General features: G+C 33.2%; 1 protein-coding gene across 2 annotated transcripts; it reads right to left on the reverse strand.

The window, feature by feature from the left end:
* Positions 1 to 10,094: 10,094 nt before the first annotated feature.
* Positions 10,095 to 14,825, reverse strand: LOC148190916 (uncharacterized). Of its 2 annotated transcripts, none has more exons than XM_088102532.1 (5): positions 14,669 to 14,825; positions 14,257 to 14,516; positions 12,815 to 12,884; positions 12,644 to 12,731; positions 10,095 to 10,342 (listed from the first exon to the last, which is right to left on the reverse strand). In XM_088102532.1, exons 2-4 carry the CDS (start codon positions 14,437 to 14,439, stop codon positions 12,682 to 12,684), a joined length of 303 nt encoding a protein of 100 aa, XP_087958658.1. In that variant the 5' UTR covers positions 14,440 to 14,516; positions 14,669 to 14,825; the 3' UTR covers positions 10,095 to 10,342; positions 12,644 to 12,681. The 2 variants fall into 2 exon arrangements, with proteins under 2 accessions (XP_087958658.1, XP_087958659.1); XM_088102533.1 differs by having other exon boundaries at positions 14,257 to 14,537; positions 14,669 to 14,821.
* Positions 14,826 to 20,538: the final 5,713 nt, after the last annotated feature.

A 20,538-nucleotide genomic window follows, 5' to 3' on the forward strand; every position in this document is an offset into this window, starting at 1 on the left:
TTATCTGTGATAGGGGGAGCATCATTGTTTGATTAATATGATTTACTGATGCATCTCTGAGTAACTGTTTGTCAACATATAATTATCATAAGGCATACCTTTTTTGCTAATGCACAAAGGGGGAGAATACTGGGAAAAATTTATAATTTTGACATGATAATGTTGGGAGAATACTCTTATAGTGTTCTTATATTCATGTTATGCTCTGATATATTTTGTTTTCAAATGTTTGCAATGTTTGCTCTGATACATTTGCTAATCATTTGCACTGATACATTTTGACATGATATGATTTGATTTGTATAACATGGTTGTTTATTAATCATGGTTGTGCATCATAAAAAAAGGGGGAGATTGTTGAGATTGTTGATAGGAAGAGCACTGATTTAGCTGAACCTACAATCTCAAAGCTTCTGGTTTTTTATGATGACAACATAATTGATAACACATGTGATGTTTATGTGTTACATGTTCTATTGCTTCATGCTATATGTTTTAATCAATGTGTAAATCTGTTTACAAGCATTGAGAACATGATTGTATTGATACATTGCATTTCACTGTGCTATATAATTGATTTTATTGGTGAATGTATGTCTGATATTTTATAAAAGGAAAACCACAAGCACTTATGTTGAACTTTTAATTGTGCAGCAAAACAACAGTTTTAAGTCGACTTCATTATGGGGTGAGTGGATTAAAACTCGTGGCTTTGCATAAACTTTTTCAAAGTGTGCTGTGAGTATTTTCAAAGAGGAAGTTTTTCAAAACTTTGTTTAACTGTGTTACATAGTCGATTATATGCAACTTGCATTCGACTAAGTCTGTTACAGTTTTGAAATTCTGTTAATGCTTGAGTTAAATGTTACAACGGCTACATTTTTAAATATGTTGACCAAGCATTTATTGTGATTCGACTGCATTAATTGTACATTCAATTAACTGCATTGATTGCTGCTAACTACTTTGACTGAACTGTTACATTCGACTGCATTAGTATCTTGGTCGATTAAAATGCGTCAGAATTGTGTTTGTCTATAAATTGACGCGAACTTGATTTCTGTAAGAACTTTTGTGATTCTAACAATTTTGTGATATTTTGCAAAAAGTGCATTCTTACAGAGAAAGGGAAAGAGCTCCAAGAAACAAGAAGTGACCATGGTGATCATCTACTTGTGGATTCTTGAAGAGAAAGTTAACATACCATATAATCCTTTACCTGATCCTAACCCAAACAGAATGGCACAAAAAACTATCAGACAGCTAGCCACCTGATAACAGTTGAATTTACCGTTATTTGATACTTAATTTTGGTACTTAAAAAACATCCTTTTGTACTTAGAAACTAGCTTGAAATAATAGTTTTGTGTGAATAAGAGAGTTGAAGGTCAATTTAATGATTCTATGCTAGATTTTCTTGTTTTCAAAAGGAATTGAGATGATTTGGAAGAAGAGTTGAAGTAGTAAGGAGTTGAAACTCAGGAAGAATTGGAAAAGCATCAGAAAGCATGAACGCAGCAACATTGAGCGCCATTTTAGGGGCCCTCAGCGCCAGAATACACTGTCTCACGCTTTGCTGCCCTTTTTCTGTAGCCCTCAATGTAGGAAGTCCCTGTCTCACGCCTGAGCGCCCTTTTTGGGGTGGTGAGCGCCACTTCCTAGAATCACACCACGCTTGCTTCCCTTCTGAGTTGACCCTGAGCGTCATACGATCCCTTACACTGCTTGGGCGCCCTAAGTGGGGCGCTGAGCGCTAGTTTCGTGGGCTTGGACCCATTTTCTGTTATTTTTATGTTCTATTTAAGGACTTGGACGTCCTAGGGACTATATCTTTGGACGAAAGAGGCGCAAAAACACACCCTTTGATCCCTCAGAGGGGGATTTGGATGCGGAAGCTCCTATCTTTAGAGCTGTCAGCTGAACCCCAACCCCATGGGCTGGCCCTAGCCCCATTTAAAACTAAGCCCATTTTCTTTGGCCCATTTAATGGGGGCTTTTCTGAAGCCCCATCCCCCAAAGCCCCTAGGAGGAGGGTTGGGTTGGGGATAGGGTGGGGCTGGCCCTCAATCCGAAATTCCTTCTTTTCACTCAACATCTTTCGTGGATTCTTCTCTTCCACGACTCATCCACGACTCGGTTTCTTCGTTCTGTCCCTTCCGCAAGGCCAAGGGGCTCACTTCCTCCATCATTTTCTTGGGCATTAACAACTAAAGAATTGATTCAATATTCACAGCTATTGTGAACTCCCTTCAGTCCTTCAACGTTCTTTCATTGTGTTCTTCACTGTTGCAACAGGTTGGTCCTTTACCCTTGTTTTATTTTTCCTCTGAAATTTTGTATACCACTTTCTGATTTTGTATATACATTTGTGCAAATTTTTAATGATTTTGTATATACAACTTGTAAAAGTGCTCTGTCTATGCTAGTTGATGGGTAGAGTGGAAAACTTTGTTATTTAATACCATAATGTTTTTGTCTTCTGTCTATGCTCTGATTTGAATTTAAAGGTAGGTAAACGGGTGGAATATATGTTTTTGTCTTTTGTTTTATGCGTTTCAAATATGCTAAATTTCTTTACTTGTCTCAACACTAATTACAAGTTTATTTATTAGAATGAATGGTGGATTAAACTTTGCATGTCACTAGTTTTTCTCAGCCATTCTTTAGTTGATAATTTTTTTAACGCAAAGTTCTAACCCTTGGCTTCAATTTCATTGACTCTTCTTATCTTTATCTAGGAAAAACGTTAAGCAAAAGAAGTTTAACTCTGAATAGAATAAAGCATACACTCCATTTATTTTGGGTTTTATTTTTTAGGTGTGTGAGTAAAAAAATGAAGAACGAGGTGAAAAAAATAAGTGAGAAAATATAACTGTATTTGAAAATGTCTTTGAAAGACAAACAGGTACTATTGTAGTTGTCTGGGTGTGTGCTATTTTGTTGTATAAATGTTGTGGGAAGTTGAAACAATATATTGGCCACACTGATTTGTGATGACAAATAAAGATTAGGATAGTATGAAAGATTTGGAGATCAGAGTATAGATGAAGATATGCTCTTTATTAATCTTAGAACATGGGTAATGAAACTAGTGGCACACTTTTTCTTTTATAAAAAAGGTAGCAGATTCATTTTGAAAGAGGATCCTTTCAGCTTGCTTAAATGTGCAAAAGACGTATCTTAATTTATCTTGTTTTTAAAAAATTCATCCTTTTTTAAAGCCGAAATTTATTGAATATGATAAATCCTGCTTTAGGTGCTTGTAAATTGTGATATCTATCAGAGGCAATAAAATATGTTTACATTAAATTAGGTTTGTTTTTATCTGTATCTTTATTACAATTTACCCTATTTAATTTCTGCTTGTAAAAATCAACATGGATCCACTAGAAAAGCAAGAATAACTTTTTTGTGGTTAGGATAATCATTAGCTTATTGAAATATTTCACACTGGTTAAGTTTGCTTTATAAGGGGTTAATGACACCATGTGGTTAATTTTGTGAAGCAAGTAGTTAATAATATTGTTAATTTATAAGGAGTTTATGAGCAAGTTTCATTTTACATTTGATTCTTATTTTTATGCATTCTTATTTGTATAGTTTTCCTCTTTGGTATTTTTTCCCTTTTCATGAGTGTATTAGACTAAACCTCTCTGTCTAAGCAAGTTTGAGAAGAAACGATTCTTCAGCTGGTTTCTTTGCTTGGGTTGTTTGCCATGCTGCAAGTTGTTCAAAGCTCGGTTTCAGATCCCCCAATTGAAAGTAGACCACACAACAGAGTGTGTTCTGAGGAACCTAATAGCATTTGAGCAGTGTCACTATCCTGAAGAACCTTACATCTTCAACTATGTTTCTTTGATTGACTCTTTTATTCACTCCAAAGATGATGCAGAGTTGCTGGTGAGAAAGAAATTATTGTCCATGAATTGGGAAGTGATCAAGAACTGGCAAATCTGGTTAATGATCTTTGCAAACATGTGACAAATTCAACATGCTACCACCAGATCATGGAAGATGTTAATGAACACTACAACAATGATTGGAAATGGGCAATGGGGACATTGAGGTGGGTTTACTTAAGAGACCCTTGGAGAAGCAGTTCTACTATAGTGGGGGTTGCTGTCCTAATATTCACTGCCTTCAACTTCTACTGTGTTACTGATCTACTCTTTTAGCAAATTGAGAATTATATTGATGGAATCACCTTTTCTGTATTACATCATCGTCCATGATTGCACACTAACTGTTACATTTCCATTTTCTCGCAAATAAGTGGCCTGTTTATTATCAAACATATGAATTAATAACAAATAGCAGTTTCACATCCTTAACTCTAGGAGAGGAGTTAAAATTTTGTAAAAAGAAAAGCCCATGGGCTGGCCCTAACCCATAGGGCTTTGGGGGGTTTTAGCCCTGTGGGCTTTTTTAGTGAAGGGTTTTTTTTGGCCCTGTGGGCTTTTTTGGCCCCAACCCACATGGGTTAGGGCCAAATCTTATTAAAAGGGCTCACTTGACAGCTCTATGTGTAAATAAATGTTGGCTTACTTTCAAGGTCATTGTGAATCTTTATTTATCATTCTTCTAGTAACGGGTCTTTGACTAATTGATGGACTTGGCCCAAGTCATCACCTTCTGTTTTTAGATGTTGTTTATACAAATTTGTTCATAAGATAATATAGTCTAGTAAACATTATTATAAGCTTGATTTCATTTATAAAAGATGTTTCAAAATATTTTTCTCTTAGTTGTTATGATAGAAATTCTCTAAGCTAGGTTGAGCCGTAGTTGAGTTGCTTAGACAGTCTAGTCTCTAACATAATATACATCAAAGTGACAACTATAATGACAAAAGAGAACACCAATATTTTTAATGTAGAAAAATTCTCTCAATGTGACAAGTAAAAACCCATGGGTACAAGCCAATCAATCAAGCTCTACTAAGATTCAAATGAGTACAAGAGAGTCAAATCGAAAAGCACAAACAAGGGCCTACAACCAACCAATACATTAAATCTTAAATATGAAGAATAAAGAAAGATAAACCTAAAATAGATCAACAACGTGAGATTGATTTCTCTAACACACACATCCAATTAAAGATCCCAATAATTAAACCGAAGAACCATATTTTTCAAACCTTATGTTAACGTTTATGCCCAATCTAATGATGAACAAAGTGGTAATCGTAATTTTATTAAAGCAGCTCGATGAAAATGCCAACAAATTTTCTCTCTCTTTTATCTCTTCCAAAGTGTTAAAATAGAATTTCTTAGTTTCTCACACCAAGAGAGGGGGGGTTGAATTGGTGAAATGTAAAAATATAAGCTTTCAAAATCTATTTCACAAAACAAGATGCTTTTACACTTTTCTTGAATCGCAAGTTAAAAGATATGCAATGCAGCAGTAAACTTAATCGAATATACTGACAGCTTAATCTACTTAATAAAAGAGTGTAGGGATAAGAGAATTCAAACGTTGATTTTTATACTGGTTCGGCCAACCTGCCTACATCCAATGTCCTTCCAACCACGGGAAGCAAATGCACTATAAAGATCAAAGTTCTTACAACAAGGCTTTTACAGATACCTCATGTCAAAAGTGTAAAACACCTCTCTAACCCTCTAATCTAAATATAGGCAACAAACAAACAAGACCAGCAGCAAGAAGACCCATTTTTGTTGTCTATCCCTTTGAGGCACCCTCAAAGTCAAGAACATCGTTCTTCTTTCTGCAAACACCGGAGGGAATCCAAGCCAATCTTCAAAGATTGCAAATCCTGATCGTGCAGAATGCACCTAGTTGTGCAGATTGATCAGACGTTCAAATCAGCAAGCCTTGCTTCTCAAGAAACCTCAAGTCTTTGATCACCACGGTCAATCTTGGTTCTTGGAGCTTTTCCTTTCTCTGTAAGATCACACCGCGTTCTGTAAAAGATATGAAAGTGTCAAATGCATAATTTTTTTTACAGAATTCAAATCAGCTTCAGTTTATAGTAATACACACATTAGGCCTACTTTAATCGATTTTGCTACTAATGTAGTCGAATACATCTTGCAGTTATAATAGACTAACATCAGTCAAGCTCATTAATTGAATGCACATTTAATACAGTCGACTCACAATAAATGCTTGGTCAATATATTTAAAAATTTGATCGTTAAAACAGTTATGTCAAGCATTCAACCAGTTTTCAAAATAACAACCAACTTAATCGAATACAAATTTCACGCAGTCGACTAAGAAAAATCACTTAGCACGTGTTTGAAAACTTTTCTCTTCAAAATAAATCATAGCACACTAGATAAAAGTTTGTGCAAACACACGAGTTTTAATCGATTTATCCCATAATGTAATCAACTTAAAACTGTTGTTTTGCTACACATTAAAGTTCAAACAAAGTGCTTGTGGTTTTCCATTTCCAAAAACTTATGTCCTGCATACACATATAAAATCACATATTAAACACAGTAATATGCAATGAACAACACAATCATGTTCACAAATATGCTTATACAGATTTATCACAATAAGCAAAAGCATATAACATGTAAGCACAGAACATGTAACACAGAATACTCGTGTGTTATTAATTATGTGATGTCATCATCAAAAAACACAGATATCACTGAGATTGTGGGTTCAACTAAATTAGTGCTCACCCTATCAATAATCTCAACAATCTCAACAATCTCTCCCTTTTTTGATGATGCACAACCATGATTAATAAACAACCATGTTGCACAAATCATACAGATTCTCTCAATATTCAATTACATCAAATTCTCCCCCTTTGGGCATTATAAAAAACGATATTCAGAGTAATTGAGACACTGATAATCACCCATATAGAGATGCATCAGATAAGATAAAAGAAATAATATGATGTTCCTCCTATCAATGATATTCACATGACAATAATATTTTCTCCCCCTTAATGAAAACATGTGAACTATCAACAATATGTAAAGCTCCCCCTGTCATTATGCATGTTTCAATCTCAAATCACAGATTCATAATGCAGTACAATCAGAGTATATCTCAGACCATATAAAATCATATTCAAGCATTGTATCAGAACAAATATACCACATTAGAAATTTTAGAGCATAAATGATACAATTTGAATCACCAATACAATTTAAACACTTAATATCTCATAAACATGTTCACAACAGATAAACACAGAGATATAAGATGTATAAACATTCAACAGATATTTATCAAGGTTTTAAAGATGACAGATATTCCCAGTTTGGAATCTTCAAACCCAATGTCGAAAACCAATCGATTTGATCACAGTCATAATCGACTTCTTGTTATTTAGAATGTTGATCTTCCATTTAATCTCAGTCAGCAAACATATTTCCTGCATAACCTTTCCAAGTCTTTCCAAATCAAGCATTTTAGAATCAATATATAATAGGAATTATCACAGATAATGTATAAGTATGCAATGATGTGACAATAAAGCATATTCAGTTGCATACATCCAAAGTGTAATTGCCTTTGTTACTCAGTTTCACTCAATCACAGATGTAATCAACCATTCACAGATTGAATTAATATAAAATCCGATTTCATTGATAATCAATCATTGAGTACAATCAGATAGAAACAAAAGACAATGGCATATAATGATAAACATTACAAAATAAAACATAAAATCACAACAACACAGAAACATAACAACACTGGACTCAAAATATGTGATCCCATAGTCCTATTCTGATTCAGATATTTCCATAGAATCCTCTTTACTGGACTCATCATCTTCATCTGTTGATTCCTCTGTTGATGTAGAGCTTTCAGCGTAGTTTTTGATAATTCCATCCATCTTCTCGTTCATTCGCATGATAGATTTGTTCATCTTGCTACCTCTCTTTGAAGTTTTCTCAAATTTGTTTATCAAAAATTTCTCAAACTTAGACTTAGGAGAGAAGGAGATCGAGTCACTTTCAGAATTAGATACTTCATCTTTGTCCTTGGTTGGAGTTTGTACATCATTGATTTCACTACTTTCAGAATTAGATACTTCATCTTTGCATTTCACTACTTTCCTACCTTGATTTCACTACTTTAGACTTGTTAGGATGTTTACATTACTTAAAATTAGTCTACTTTAGGTCAATTGGCGATTTCTCACCTTTTAAGTACACTTTTTAGAACCTAAATACTCAAACTTTGGGTTTGAGGTAATTCTTTGCTTTTGACAAGTTTCCTACCTTCATTACACTAGTTTAGACTTGTTAGGATGTGTAGAATACACACTCTTAGGTTACTTTAGGTGAATTGTCAAATTCTCACCTATTTAGTACACTTTTAGGTTTTAAATAGTCCAATTTTATGTTTTAGGTACTTAATCCAATTTGACATCTTTCTTACATTCATTTAGTTTCAACTTGTTACGATACGAAGATTAGACTTTCTTAGGCTAATTTAGGTGAATTTCGAATATTTATACCAACTAATAGTCTCAAGGTAGGAAAGAAACAGAGAGAGATAGATTAATCAAATCCATCAAGCATGAGCACTCTACATTGCAGACCAATATTTGTACCAACTAATAGTCTCAAGGTAGGAAAAGAAATATCTAACCTTATAAATATATCAGACAATGAAGCAGAAGTCGCTACCCTCACTAGATGTGAATCTGCTTGTGACTGTTTCAAACAAAGATCAAGGAGCTTATCAATTTTGACCATACAAAAATACAAAATTCATTTGAGAGATTTGTACAAAGATGAATGCAAACAAGGAAGTCTTGTTTGTTAATTTAGAATTGTGCACTTCTTTTTAACACTTGAACCAAGCTTTTGCTACCAAACTGAGATTAAATTTGATGCAGTAATCACAGCAAACATTCAATATCAAAATTCTGCAACTATACCAGAAAAAGTGTTTAAAAATTGGTGGTTTGGATGGCAATTTTGCACAAACACGTTTGGACACTTAATTTTATGATTGGAACAACTTTGTTTTACCAAATGTGACTTGTTTAAACTGACAGTGGAGGCTCAAAGCTTGGAATTCAGATTTTCACTGCTTCAGTTGCTCTTTAGCACAAAAGATTGTTCCAATTCACCAACGAAATCTCAACAGAAGAATCAAACTTTTATTTTATTATATTGGGTAGAACATGATAATGGATAGAGGTGGCGAAATAGATCAATCGGACCTGTTTAAGCTTGACCCGATTTTGATTCGTCAAAAATAAATGGGACTGAAGTGATTCACCACTTTAAAATGGATTGACTTTTAAAACATAAGCTGCTCAAGTTGTTGGACTGGCTCACTTGTTTTTAAATTTTTTTTTATATGAAAACTGACAAATGATGGGCTTTTAGGCTAAAATAACAAATTGTAGTTTGGACTGTTTTAGATATTGATCGAATTGTATTAGATTTTGGTCAAGATTTATCAAACTTGGATTAAGTTGTATTAGATTAAGTGTATTAGACCTTAATCAAACTGACCTCGATCGAGCTATGTAAAACCTCGGATACCGCTTATTAATTTTACAGTTTATTTATACTTTTGCCCTTTAAGCCTTGCATATCTTCGGTATTATGTTAGAGTATTTTTTATACTCGCTTCTGAATAAAACTCCGATAATAACAGGTGTATTGTTCCAGATGTTCATATGTAGGTTTTATATATTTATTCAATAATGTCTTTAATATGAATCGTATACTTTTTCTTATCAGCATATGAACCATATACTTGGAATTGTAACAATTGTTTAACTAAAAATATATAGGATTAAATGTTTTTTTTTTCAGTATAAAACTATCACATAGTAAATATTTTACATACCGTTTATTGAAAATATTTTACACTATTTTCATAAAATATTTTACACTATTTTCATAAAATACAAAAATAAATATTTTAATTTACACTATTTTCACAGAATATATTTAACTTAATTTTACACTATTTTCATAAAATATACATTTAATTTAGAGATGAAACACAATTTTTAAAAAAATTTAAAAAAGAAAAAATATATTTATTCTAAAAATATAGTATATACGTTGAGAGCAAACTCGAATTATAAATTATCGAAACTTAACTTCGTAAACTCAAACTCACAATTCGAACATAAAGACAAATTTAACTTAAGTAAATAGCAAACTAATTAAGTAATTAACGTGCTCGTCACGAAACCCAAAAAGTTTTCACATTTGTTCTCCAAACTAAGACAATTAACCCATTGTTCTATCCCTCTAGAAAAACAAAATTAGAGTAGCAAATCATACACAAATCAAAAACCACATGTGAAGCTGCAAGTTACATGAACATCAACCATGGATGTGCATAATAAGTATGGTGCATGGCAGACCTACAAAACAAAATAGTACAACAAATTAAACACGAAATAAAGTCATGAAGAATGCTCACGTGGTTTCATCAATTAATAGCATTTGGTACTTTTGAAATGTATAGCACAACAATGCAGTGCACAACAATGCAGTGGTCAACGACCACACAGTATCAGCTAATACCATTCACAGCATTATGAACCTATGGAGTCAATATTTTACTATAAAGTTTCATGTTTGGACACTTCCAGGTGATAGAACTGCTTTCTGAAGTTTTCTGTTTTCTTGCAATCTGAGGGTTCACCGAAAGAAGATCTGTACTCTTGCTGTGCTACTTCCCAGCACAGATCTCAGCATGTTAAGGTGCCAAATTGTTTCAGAGTAATAAAAAATATTTTAATCACAAACACACCATATTGTGATTCAATACAATCCTTCCAATTTCACTAAATAAGGCTGCTTATATTATAACTTCAATTGGAATCTCAAATCCATTGCAAAATTTCAAACTACTCTAGAATTTCTTTGCCATACCAGCCCAACTTCTTCTGGCTTATCCCAGAAAAGCTAATGAACATTAAGAAGGCATTGTGATGCCTTTAGCAAGGTAAATGGAGCTAACTAGCAGGTCGGAAGCACATGTCCTAAAAGCAACAACAAACAAACAAGACAACAAAATTATATTTTCTTATTATCCCTAATTACCACCAATTAGGCAGCTAACCGGCAACCGTAAAAATAGTTTGTGTAACAATCCAACCATTTCAGTTTAGGGACGAGTTTGAAAAACTTCACCATAAAGATTTCTAGAAGAAAAAATAAAAAGAAAAAATTAAATAATTTTTTCCATAAACCAAAGTTAGCTTATGCACAAGTTAAGAAAATAAGAAATTAGAGAAAGTACATGAGATAGGTTCTACAAATTAGCTTATGCACAAGTTAACTTTAACTATCAAAGAAACTCAATTTATTTCCTTCTTATTTTTCTCTCCAAGAAGTCTGTATGGAGAAATTTGTTCAAACAGACCCTATATGGAGCAAATCAAAGTAATATATATCATGGTGAAAGAGGTGTATTGGAGAGTATACCCACGAAGTTGAGGTTGCAGACTTGTGCACATCCAAATAAAATGAATAAAATAAGCAAGAGAAAATTGGAATTCATAACCTTTCTCTGGTTTAACTCACTTTTTAGGCTATCCTAATTGATTCAAATCAAATGGGATCACATGAGCCAGACTATCCAAAAGTTATTATACTATCACTTGTAACAAAACCACAATGAAAACATATCCTAAGAATACTGAGCACAATACAATTCAATCAGAAATTATTGAAAATTAGGCTAGCACCTTGCCTTATTAATTGCTCACCTTCTATCTTTTTTCTTATTATAGATCAACTTATTAAGCTCTCACTTTACAAGTATTTCACTAAATAAGGGGAAGATAACAACATAGAAGAGATTGTATCCCAAACTATTGAAATTTTATCTCAAATTTTCCATATAGTAACCACGCTAGTTTGCTATCAGACTATAGTGGTTTTGGGGTTGGCCACTCCAAGCCACTACTTGAGATATATATCTATGAACTTGAAAAAAAGAATTTATTCAACATTGATTACATGCCAAATTACAGATGAAAATAAAAATTAAAAAAACCGTCAATCGCTTATGCTGCTTCCCCTTAGTGTCTGAAAACCCTATATTCTATAAACGTATACTGCTACAAATATTAAATCTTGTAAACAGTAAATATGCTTATTAGACATTTCGGGTGATATTCATTTACAAGCACTTTTACGAGCAGCATAAATTATTTAAATTGTATCCCAAATTTTGAATACAGTGGCCACACTAATTTCTATCTGACTATAGTGGCCTTGGGGTTGGTCACTCCCTGCCACTACATGAGATAGATATCTATGAACTAAAGTCTGACAACAAAATAAAACTATTAAGAAAATAGGGTGTCTTAAGAGAGTCATGTTATTTACTGTACGATCACTTTAATTAGTGTTAAATAGTATGATTAGTCGTGGTAATTTAAGTCTTATTCCTGGAAAGGATTTAACTAGCTGCATATATACTGAACTGTACTATACAGCCTTGTAATTCATCCATTATTTAGATTACTATGTCAAATTAATGTTGAATTCTTATATAAGTAAACTCCAAATACATTGTTATCAAAGCAGGAAGAACAAGCTGATAACAACTTAATGAGTTCAAACTTCGAGCTGTTCATTAAAATAGCCAATAATGAGGCGGAAACAGTGCATGTCACTATGACATCCATGAGAGACTGGTAGAAACTAACCTTTCACATTTTTAGCCATGAAGGAAAATTAAGTTTGCTTAAGAATCCTCCTTCAATTCATCGGAATCAGAGTCACTAGCATTATAACCTAGAAGGATGCACCAAAATAAGTATGGTCAAGCCATTATATTACAGAAGAAAAAACTGAAGCTACTGACAATAACAAAGTACCTGGGTGCTTATCACCCACTTTCCAAACCGAAGATCTAGTCCTTGATGCTTTGGTCAACCAAACTCTTCCCTTAATTGCCAACAGAGGAAATCAGTTGGAAACCAAAAGTCCACAGAAATCCACAGATTGTTAATTAATCTATAATAAAAGATAGACCTTCCTCTTTACAGTCAACTTATCGCCCATAGAATTTCTACATTTCATACTGTTAAACACTTATACGCCCTTCTATTATTTGTTTATGTTTCTAAAAAATTCAAGTTGCTACTCAAATTCATAATAGGTTTCTTTATCATTTCATTCTAGATGTATGTACAGAGGCGTCTATAAACATGGTCAACCATCAGAAATCACATCAAATGCGTCTCCTCATCAGCCCACAATGTTGCCGTACATATTCACTGAATGACAGTAACAAATACTTTATAATTTAAGGGTTTGTCCTTCAGTATGTGGGTGTATTTGAATGGATTTGGATGCATGAATTTGTGGTGTTTCTTTAAAAGGAGTTGGAGATGGAGATAAAAGTGAATAGATTTGGAAGGAAATTTTATAAAATTTTGTGAGTGATTTGATTCATAATAAAGAAAGGTCATAATAAATAGAATAAAAAGATTATTAAATTATTCTTGATGATAAAAATAATATGAAATGATTTTTGGATGAGTTAAAAGTATTAAATTAAAAATAAAACTGTTATTTAATAAATTGTAATAAAAAAATAATAAAAAGAATAAATAATTAATATAATACAGTTTATTTTGTATGACAAAAAATTAAATATTTACTTATTTTTCATTATTGATGTTAAAGAATTCATGATCCCTCATAAAACTTGGCTTGACAATTTAGGTAATTCTTTTCAGGAATTTCACAAAAATTTGCGATTAAACTGTACAACAAAAAGAGAAAAGCTCAAGTTCTTCATTGTTACTGCAATTTATTAGTATCAGAAATCCCGCAAATTGGTCTGCGCATTCGCTCTCAAATCGTGGCATTGGAACACGAATGAAGCTTACAATCCGTTTGGCATTGGATCACGAATGAAGCTTACAATCCGTTTGGCATTGGATCACGAATGAAGCTTACAATCCGTTTGGCATTGGATCACCAATGAAGCTTACAATCCGTTTGGCATTGGATCACCAATGAAGCTTACAATCCGTTTGGCATTGGATCACCAATGAAGCTTACAATCCGTAGCTCCAAATCAGCGGATTTGATAAATCCACTCATGTGAATTTAAACAAAAAATATGTTCAGAGTTTTCTGTTAGAATTTCTCAAAAGTAGTGATAATAATAAGCATGGTTGAATTGTTTGATTACTAGTTAACTTTAGACCACCAAAGTCTAACACCACCCCAAGTCCCAACAAGCCCTAAGCAGTGAAACCAGAAGGAAACTTCATAGAAATAGACAGCAAGAAGAAGAACCACCCACCTTCTGAGCATCCCTGGGAACCCCGTAGCCACTGTAGTACATCTGACTCACCAACACTTGCATGTTTATGTCCCCTGTCTTAGCCTCTTTCAGAGCATCTCTAAACCACCGCTTCACACAATCTGCCACCACCTCCGACAGTGGTACGCGGCCACTCCTTTCTCCCACAACGGAACTCTCCATAACCCCCTTTCAAAATCAAGTGCAAAACGTCTTCTCAGTGTTCAAGTTTTAGTTTTTGGTGTTCTTCTTGGGAGACCCTAAAAAAAGAATTGGATTTTCTGGAATCAGAGTTGAAAAAGCTTTAAGTCTTCGCCGGATATTCTTGGAGAAAAATCATGGGTGTATATAAGATTGAACTAAAATACCAAAATTACACCAGAATAACAACATGGGGTTTCGAAGTGCTCACCTTTTTTTTCCCTTTTATTTGGGGTCGTTTTTAGTCTTCTGCGATACTATTTTTTGTTTCAATTATAAGAGGGTTTGTTTCAAACTGGGAAAAATTATAAATTCAGAAAACAAGAAATAAGAATAATGAAAAGGTTTAGAGTAAGAAAGGAGGAAAAGCAAAGCTGTGTTATTGGTTTGTCAAACAACGTTTCCATGTGTTTATGTGGGCCTCTAAGTTTTAAACAACTCCATTTAGATTACAGTTGGCAATTCTTTATTTATTTAAAGGTTTAATTAATTATTTTATCTATGCAAACTTCCAGTTTTAAATTCTAAACTTAAAAATATTCCATTAAGTTTTAGCATATATTAATTTTTAGTTTTTTCAGTTCATTCCGTAAATATTAAAAAAATTAAAATAATATGTTAAGAGATAAACAAATTAGAAATAGAATTAAATATATTTTTTTATTTCTAAAATCGAATTGTATTTTATTTTATTTTTAGAATATCTTTATTTGAATTTTTATTTTTAATAACAAAATTTAATAAAATATATTTTCTTTTAAATATGATTACCAAAGACAATTAGGTTAACATCCAAATTCATTATTCATTTATCTGTTTAAAAAGAATAATAAAAGAAAGAATAAAAATATTTGTATTGTATGATCGTTTGGTCACCGGACGATCCACGTAGTCAAGACTTTAAATAAGAACAATCATAGTGACCACCTCGAGATCGAACGATTGTAACATACAACTGATGATCATCCTTAAAAACGAGACTTGTTAATGATTAACTTACAACAAAAACATGATTAGTGTCAATTAGGTCATGATTAGCTATCAATAATATGAAATTTATTCTAAACTATATAAATACAACTTTGAGGTAAAGACATAAATGATGACATTTAATATGCATTAATTGCTAGAACTGTAGAATCACTACTGACTTTAGCATCGAAGTATTTTCTCCGAGTAACCTTCCTGCACAACAAGGACGAAAAGTGACATGAAGACAGACATTCGAACCTTAAGCAGTTTGAAAGATAGTGAAGCGTTGACCTCGACCCCACACCCGAAACATTTTGGGGTCCATCATGAGGCCAGAAGAGTTAGTAAACAACCAAATGGTGACCACTAGGAATATGATCATAGCAACACATAAGAGTCGGACGTTCAGCAAGATCCTCTAGATTTTATAAAGGAGATGCACTGTCAGATGCAGGAGATGCAATAGAGACACAACTAGGAGCTGGCAACCTTGAGGGCCGAGAGCACAACTGTTCGTCAGGAGCACATCGCCCAACATTCCATGTCGGGCAGGCTTAGTCAACCCCACCTCAACAAGCAGGCTGAAGAATTGTGTAAGACGGTCCTAGAAGGAAGTACAAGGGCTAGCAAGGACCCATCTCCATAGACGAACCATACAACCGATCTACTACCTTTCACCCTGGCCATTATGGAGACACTCGTACCTGAACAATTGGTACTGCATGCCTCCAAAGCATATGAAGCAGTTTTGAAGATATTTCTTAAGCTTATATCTTAGAGCGTATGTATGTATCAGAGCAACTATAATATTTTTCGTAGCAACTATCATTTATGCAAATCATATGTATCAAAGCAAAGGATATTACTTAGAATCAGAGCATTTGTGTATCAAAGCGCAAAGTATATGTATATCAGAGCATTTGAAAAATTAACTTCGCAATACATACAAATATCAACGTAAATCAGCAACACATAACAAATATGAACAAATATTCATATGTATTGAACTTGATGAAAATGAAAATACAAAAATACATATGGTGGATGTACTCCCCCTAAATGTAATCTCCCCCTAATTTAAACAACCTATCAGTGTTTAGCATTACATATTCTTCCCCTTATTTGAGAAATATAAAAGAGGTAAGGGTATATGCAGAACATCATTGCCCAAAGGAAGAAAGGGACGGTGGAGAGACTTGGGTTAGACAATGGTAAGGTGAGGTGGTGTTTGGGATGATTGGGATGGGCATGCCTTGTGGCTTCTTGATAATTCCTGCATGTGCTCTATCGAATAATGCGAGGATTTCCTCCCGATGTTTATGAGCAAAGATTATTCCTTTGTTCCTTGAAGCAAAGCGATAATTCCTCTTCTAGCTCAACTAGTGAAACTTGAATAGGCGTTGAAGCCCTTCATTGTCCTTTCTCCACTACTTACATAGGTGCATGAGATATTTTGTATTGTCTCTTGGAAGTGATGTTATTGGTACCAAAGGACTTTCTTTGAATTGCCTTTCCTTGTTGTTTAGGAAAGTCCAACGTTTAATAGGGCATTTATTAACCATTTTCTTGTTCATCACATTCCATTACCCAAAGAGTTCCTTCAGGTTAACCTAGTGCTCAAGGTGATGTCTTTTTTGTTTGGTTTAGGTAGGGTTAGTATTGGAGGCTTTTCTTAGAGAGGCATAGACATCATTCATAAAGATACTAACATCCTATTTGGCATCCATGAAGGTAGGTTACAAGGTTTTTCTGAGGGTGTTTGGAAACTTAAGGTTTCAGAATATGCACTGTTTAAGAGAGAGAGAGAAATAAATGCATTGCCTTAAAACAGCTACTCAATAAGTGTCATGCATAAAAGGTTTTTCTAGTAATCAAATCTTTCTTCTACCAAGGGTTTGGTTAAGATATCAAAAGTTAATCTTCAGTATTCACATACTATAAATCAATGATTTCTTTTTGGACATAATAAAAAATAAAGTGGTGTTTTTTTTATATGTTTAGCTCTTGAATGCAAAATGGGATTTTTAGATAAACTAATAGTTGTTTTGGTATCACACAAGACAAGAATCATACTCTCATAGAAGTCATAATCTTCAAGTTGATTCTTCATCCAAAGGAGTTGTGAGCAATAACTAGCAACTGATATGTATTTCGCTTTAGTCGTTGATAGAGTTATGGTTCCTTGCTTCTTGCTCATTCATGAAATAATATTTCCTCCTAAAAAGTGGCATCCTCCACATGTACATTTTTTCTTTCAATTTTGTCTTCATCACAGTCTGCATCACAATATCTCTACAATCTATATGTTTCTCTCCTTTCGAAACAAAGACCAAGATTAATTGTTCTAACGAGATAACAAAATTTGTGTTTAATAGTAGTCATATAGGTTTCCCTAAGGTTGGATTGAAATATAGCACACAAGCAAACAATAAACATAATATAGGCCTAGACAATGCAAGATTGATAACGTTGTCATTGACATGATCAAATTAATACTACTAAATTATAGCAACTTCAGTATTGCTAAGATAATAGTCAACAAAATAAAAAGGAAAAATTCAACCATAAGTCAACTCCCGACGAGCACGAAATTGATTCTTAACAAATTAGTTCTTATAAAAATTATACAAAATGGTTAGTAAAATAATAAAGAAAATAAAGATAAAGAAAAGATTAAAGAACAAAGTAAGAAAAAATAGAAAAAAAAAGAAATTTATAAAGAGATTTAAAAAGATAAAAATAATGATGAAGAAAATAGGTTGATTTCACTAATTTTTCAAAATAGGATTCATCATTGATTATCTAAAGATTATTATTCAATTAATTATTGTCTTAGATTTTCAAATTAATCAATGTAAATTCTCAATTAATTTGTTGGTGTTCTCACTATTAATCAAAGTAAATTTTCAATTAAAAGCAAGAATTTTGTAGATGAATCATAGTAAATTTAACCAAAGTACATTCTTAATTAAATATTATTATGCCTAATCATGTCTACTCTTTTACCTCTTATATCAAAGAAAAAGTTAATCAACAAAAGTATATTCTTGATTAATTCTTGTTAAAGTTTCCACCTCTAATCAAAGTACATTCTAAATTATTGGAGAAAACTCATTCAATCACATGAAAGTTTCTAACTTTAATCAAAGTAAATTCTCAACTAAAATTAAAAATCTTTTCACTCACATGATTGATATGTTATGTAGATTTAACACCATGCTTACTTCTTAAATGTAAAAATCATTATTTTTTCTTCATTAAGAAGCAAAAAGACGTAGATTAAAAAAATAACAACAAGAATAAAAAGAACAAACAAATTTATTCATTTAACCTCATAATCCAATTAAGAAATTACAACAAAATTAACTCTAAAGGCTTAACACTCCATGGAATGTAGAAATAACAAAAACAAAAGAAAAAAGGGTGAAGAACATGAGAGAAGAGAGAGGACGAAATTTGAACCCCCAAAGGGTTCCTAAACTCTCCTAATGTGTTTCCCTAAGTCCCTTTATATAGAAATTGGATTGAGCTTTGTTTTAGACTTTTCTGTCGTTGTAATCTTCTTTCTGATAATGTAATCTCCTCTAATTATCTTCTAAATGACCTAATATTTTTAAAATATATTTGATTTTTGTGGAGATCTAAAAAAATATTTGAGAAAATATTTGCTAGATTAAAAAAGATATTAAAAAAAGATTTGGCAAATATTATCTTTTGATATTTATTGATATAGTTAAATAAGATAATTATTTAATAATATCAAATAAAATATCGTAAGATATATTTTCCTTAAATTTTCTTTAATCATAAACATTTATCAATTATCAAAACTCCTTTAGTAGAAAAACTAGATAAAACCGCAAGACATTTTTACTACACGTTGTCTTTTCCTTATTCTTATTCTTCCTCTATGGAGTCCCAAAAACAACTCCCAAGGAAAATGCTAGAGGACGAGAAGCAACGAGGGGATCCAATGAGGAAACCCTCTCGTTAGAAGAAAGAGAGGAAGAGCCTCACTCATGGAAGTAATTTTCCTAGCCAGCAAGGAGCGATGACAACCATAGCTGATGTCAAGAAAGAAACAGGAAGACATACCTATGAGAGTAGATAAAACTCAAAGGGGAGGCAAGATACTCAAAAAGGGACGTAATTGAATGCTCAAAGAAGATCATAGAAGTAAAGCAACGTCAAAAATAGAAATCCTGTATAAAAATAAGATAGAACGCAACAAATTTGTCATGTGAAGTTTCATTCTCGTGTGCAACATTTGGTTTTCCAAGTTCATCCACTGTGAGGAAACCATGTTAGCCTCACACACAACATTTGGTGTTCTGAGTTCAACTGCTATGATGCAGCCAAGCCAGCTTCGATCAAAGTCATTTAATGCGAAATCACATTTTTGCATTGCAAGGCAATCATTGCGACGTTTCAGAAAATCTCTCATTAATGTCTCACAATCACCAATAAAGTCATCATCAACTCAAACAAGTGAGCAACATGGCCTGTCCTAGCCAACAGACCAACATAAAGTCTGCCTAAGTCAACAACATCAATCTTGTCTAAGTCGACAAGACCAAACCTACCAAGCCGACAACACCTAACAAAGTTTGTCTAAGTCAATAGCACCAAGCCTACCAAGCCTACAACACCTGACAAAGCCTGCCTAAGTTGGCAACATCAAATCTACCATGTCAGTAACACTAGACCAAGCCTCCCTAAACCGGCAACACCCAATAGAGCCTACCCAAGCTAACATCACCTAATAAAGTATGCCCAAACCAGTAGTCTTACATAAAGTCTGTCTAAGGCAACAACATAAAGCAAATATTATCCTTAGACAACAACATTACAATAATCTCACCAAACGAGCAATCCACCTGCAAACTCTACAAGTCAACTACAATCCGACCAAGAGATCAGTCACGATCACCTTTCACATGCCAAATCAAACTTCCGAAACTAAAAGGCTTATGTACCCACATAGCATAATGAATATACTAAAGCGCACGACCCAACAAGACTCGTTAAGTCTCTTCATTTTGAAACAGTGTAAGGTACATCTATTAAAGAAATATTCACCTATCACAACTAATCTCTACAATTTAATAT

Source organism: Vigna umbellata, chromosome 11 (genome assembly GCF_029865625.1).
Source record: "Vigna umbellata cultivar VRB3 chromosome 11, Vumbellata_1.0, whole genome shotgun sequence".
NCBI lineage: Eukaryota > Viridiplantae > Streptophyta > Magnoliopsida > Fabales > Fabaceae > Vigna > Vigna umbellata.

Coding starts and splice junctions, on each gene's coding strand:
- LOC148190916 (XM_088102532.1), bottom strand. CDS start 14,439: ATGGAGAGTTCCGTTGTGGGAGAAAGGAGTGGCCGCGTACCACTGTCG. Junction 12,885..14,256: donor TTCCCAGGGATGCTCAGAAG/GTGGGTGGTTCT, acceptor TTGGCAATTAAG/GGAAGAGTTTGGTTGACCAA. Junction 12,732..12,814: donor AGTGGGTGATAAGCACCCAG/GTACTTTGTTAT, acceptor GCATCCTTCTAG/GTTATAATGCTAGTGACTCT.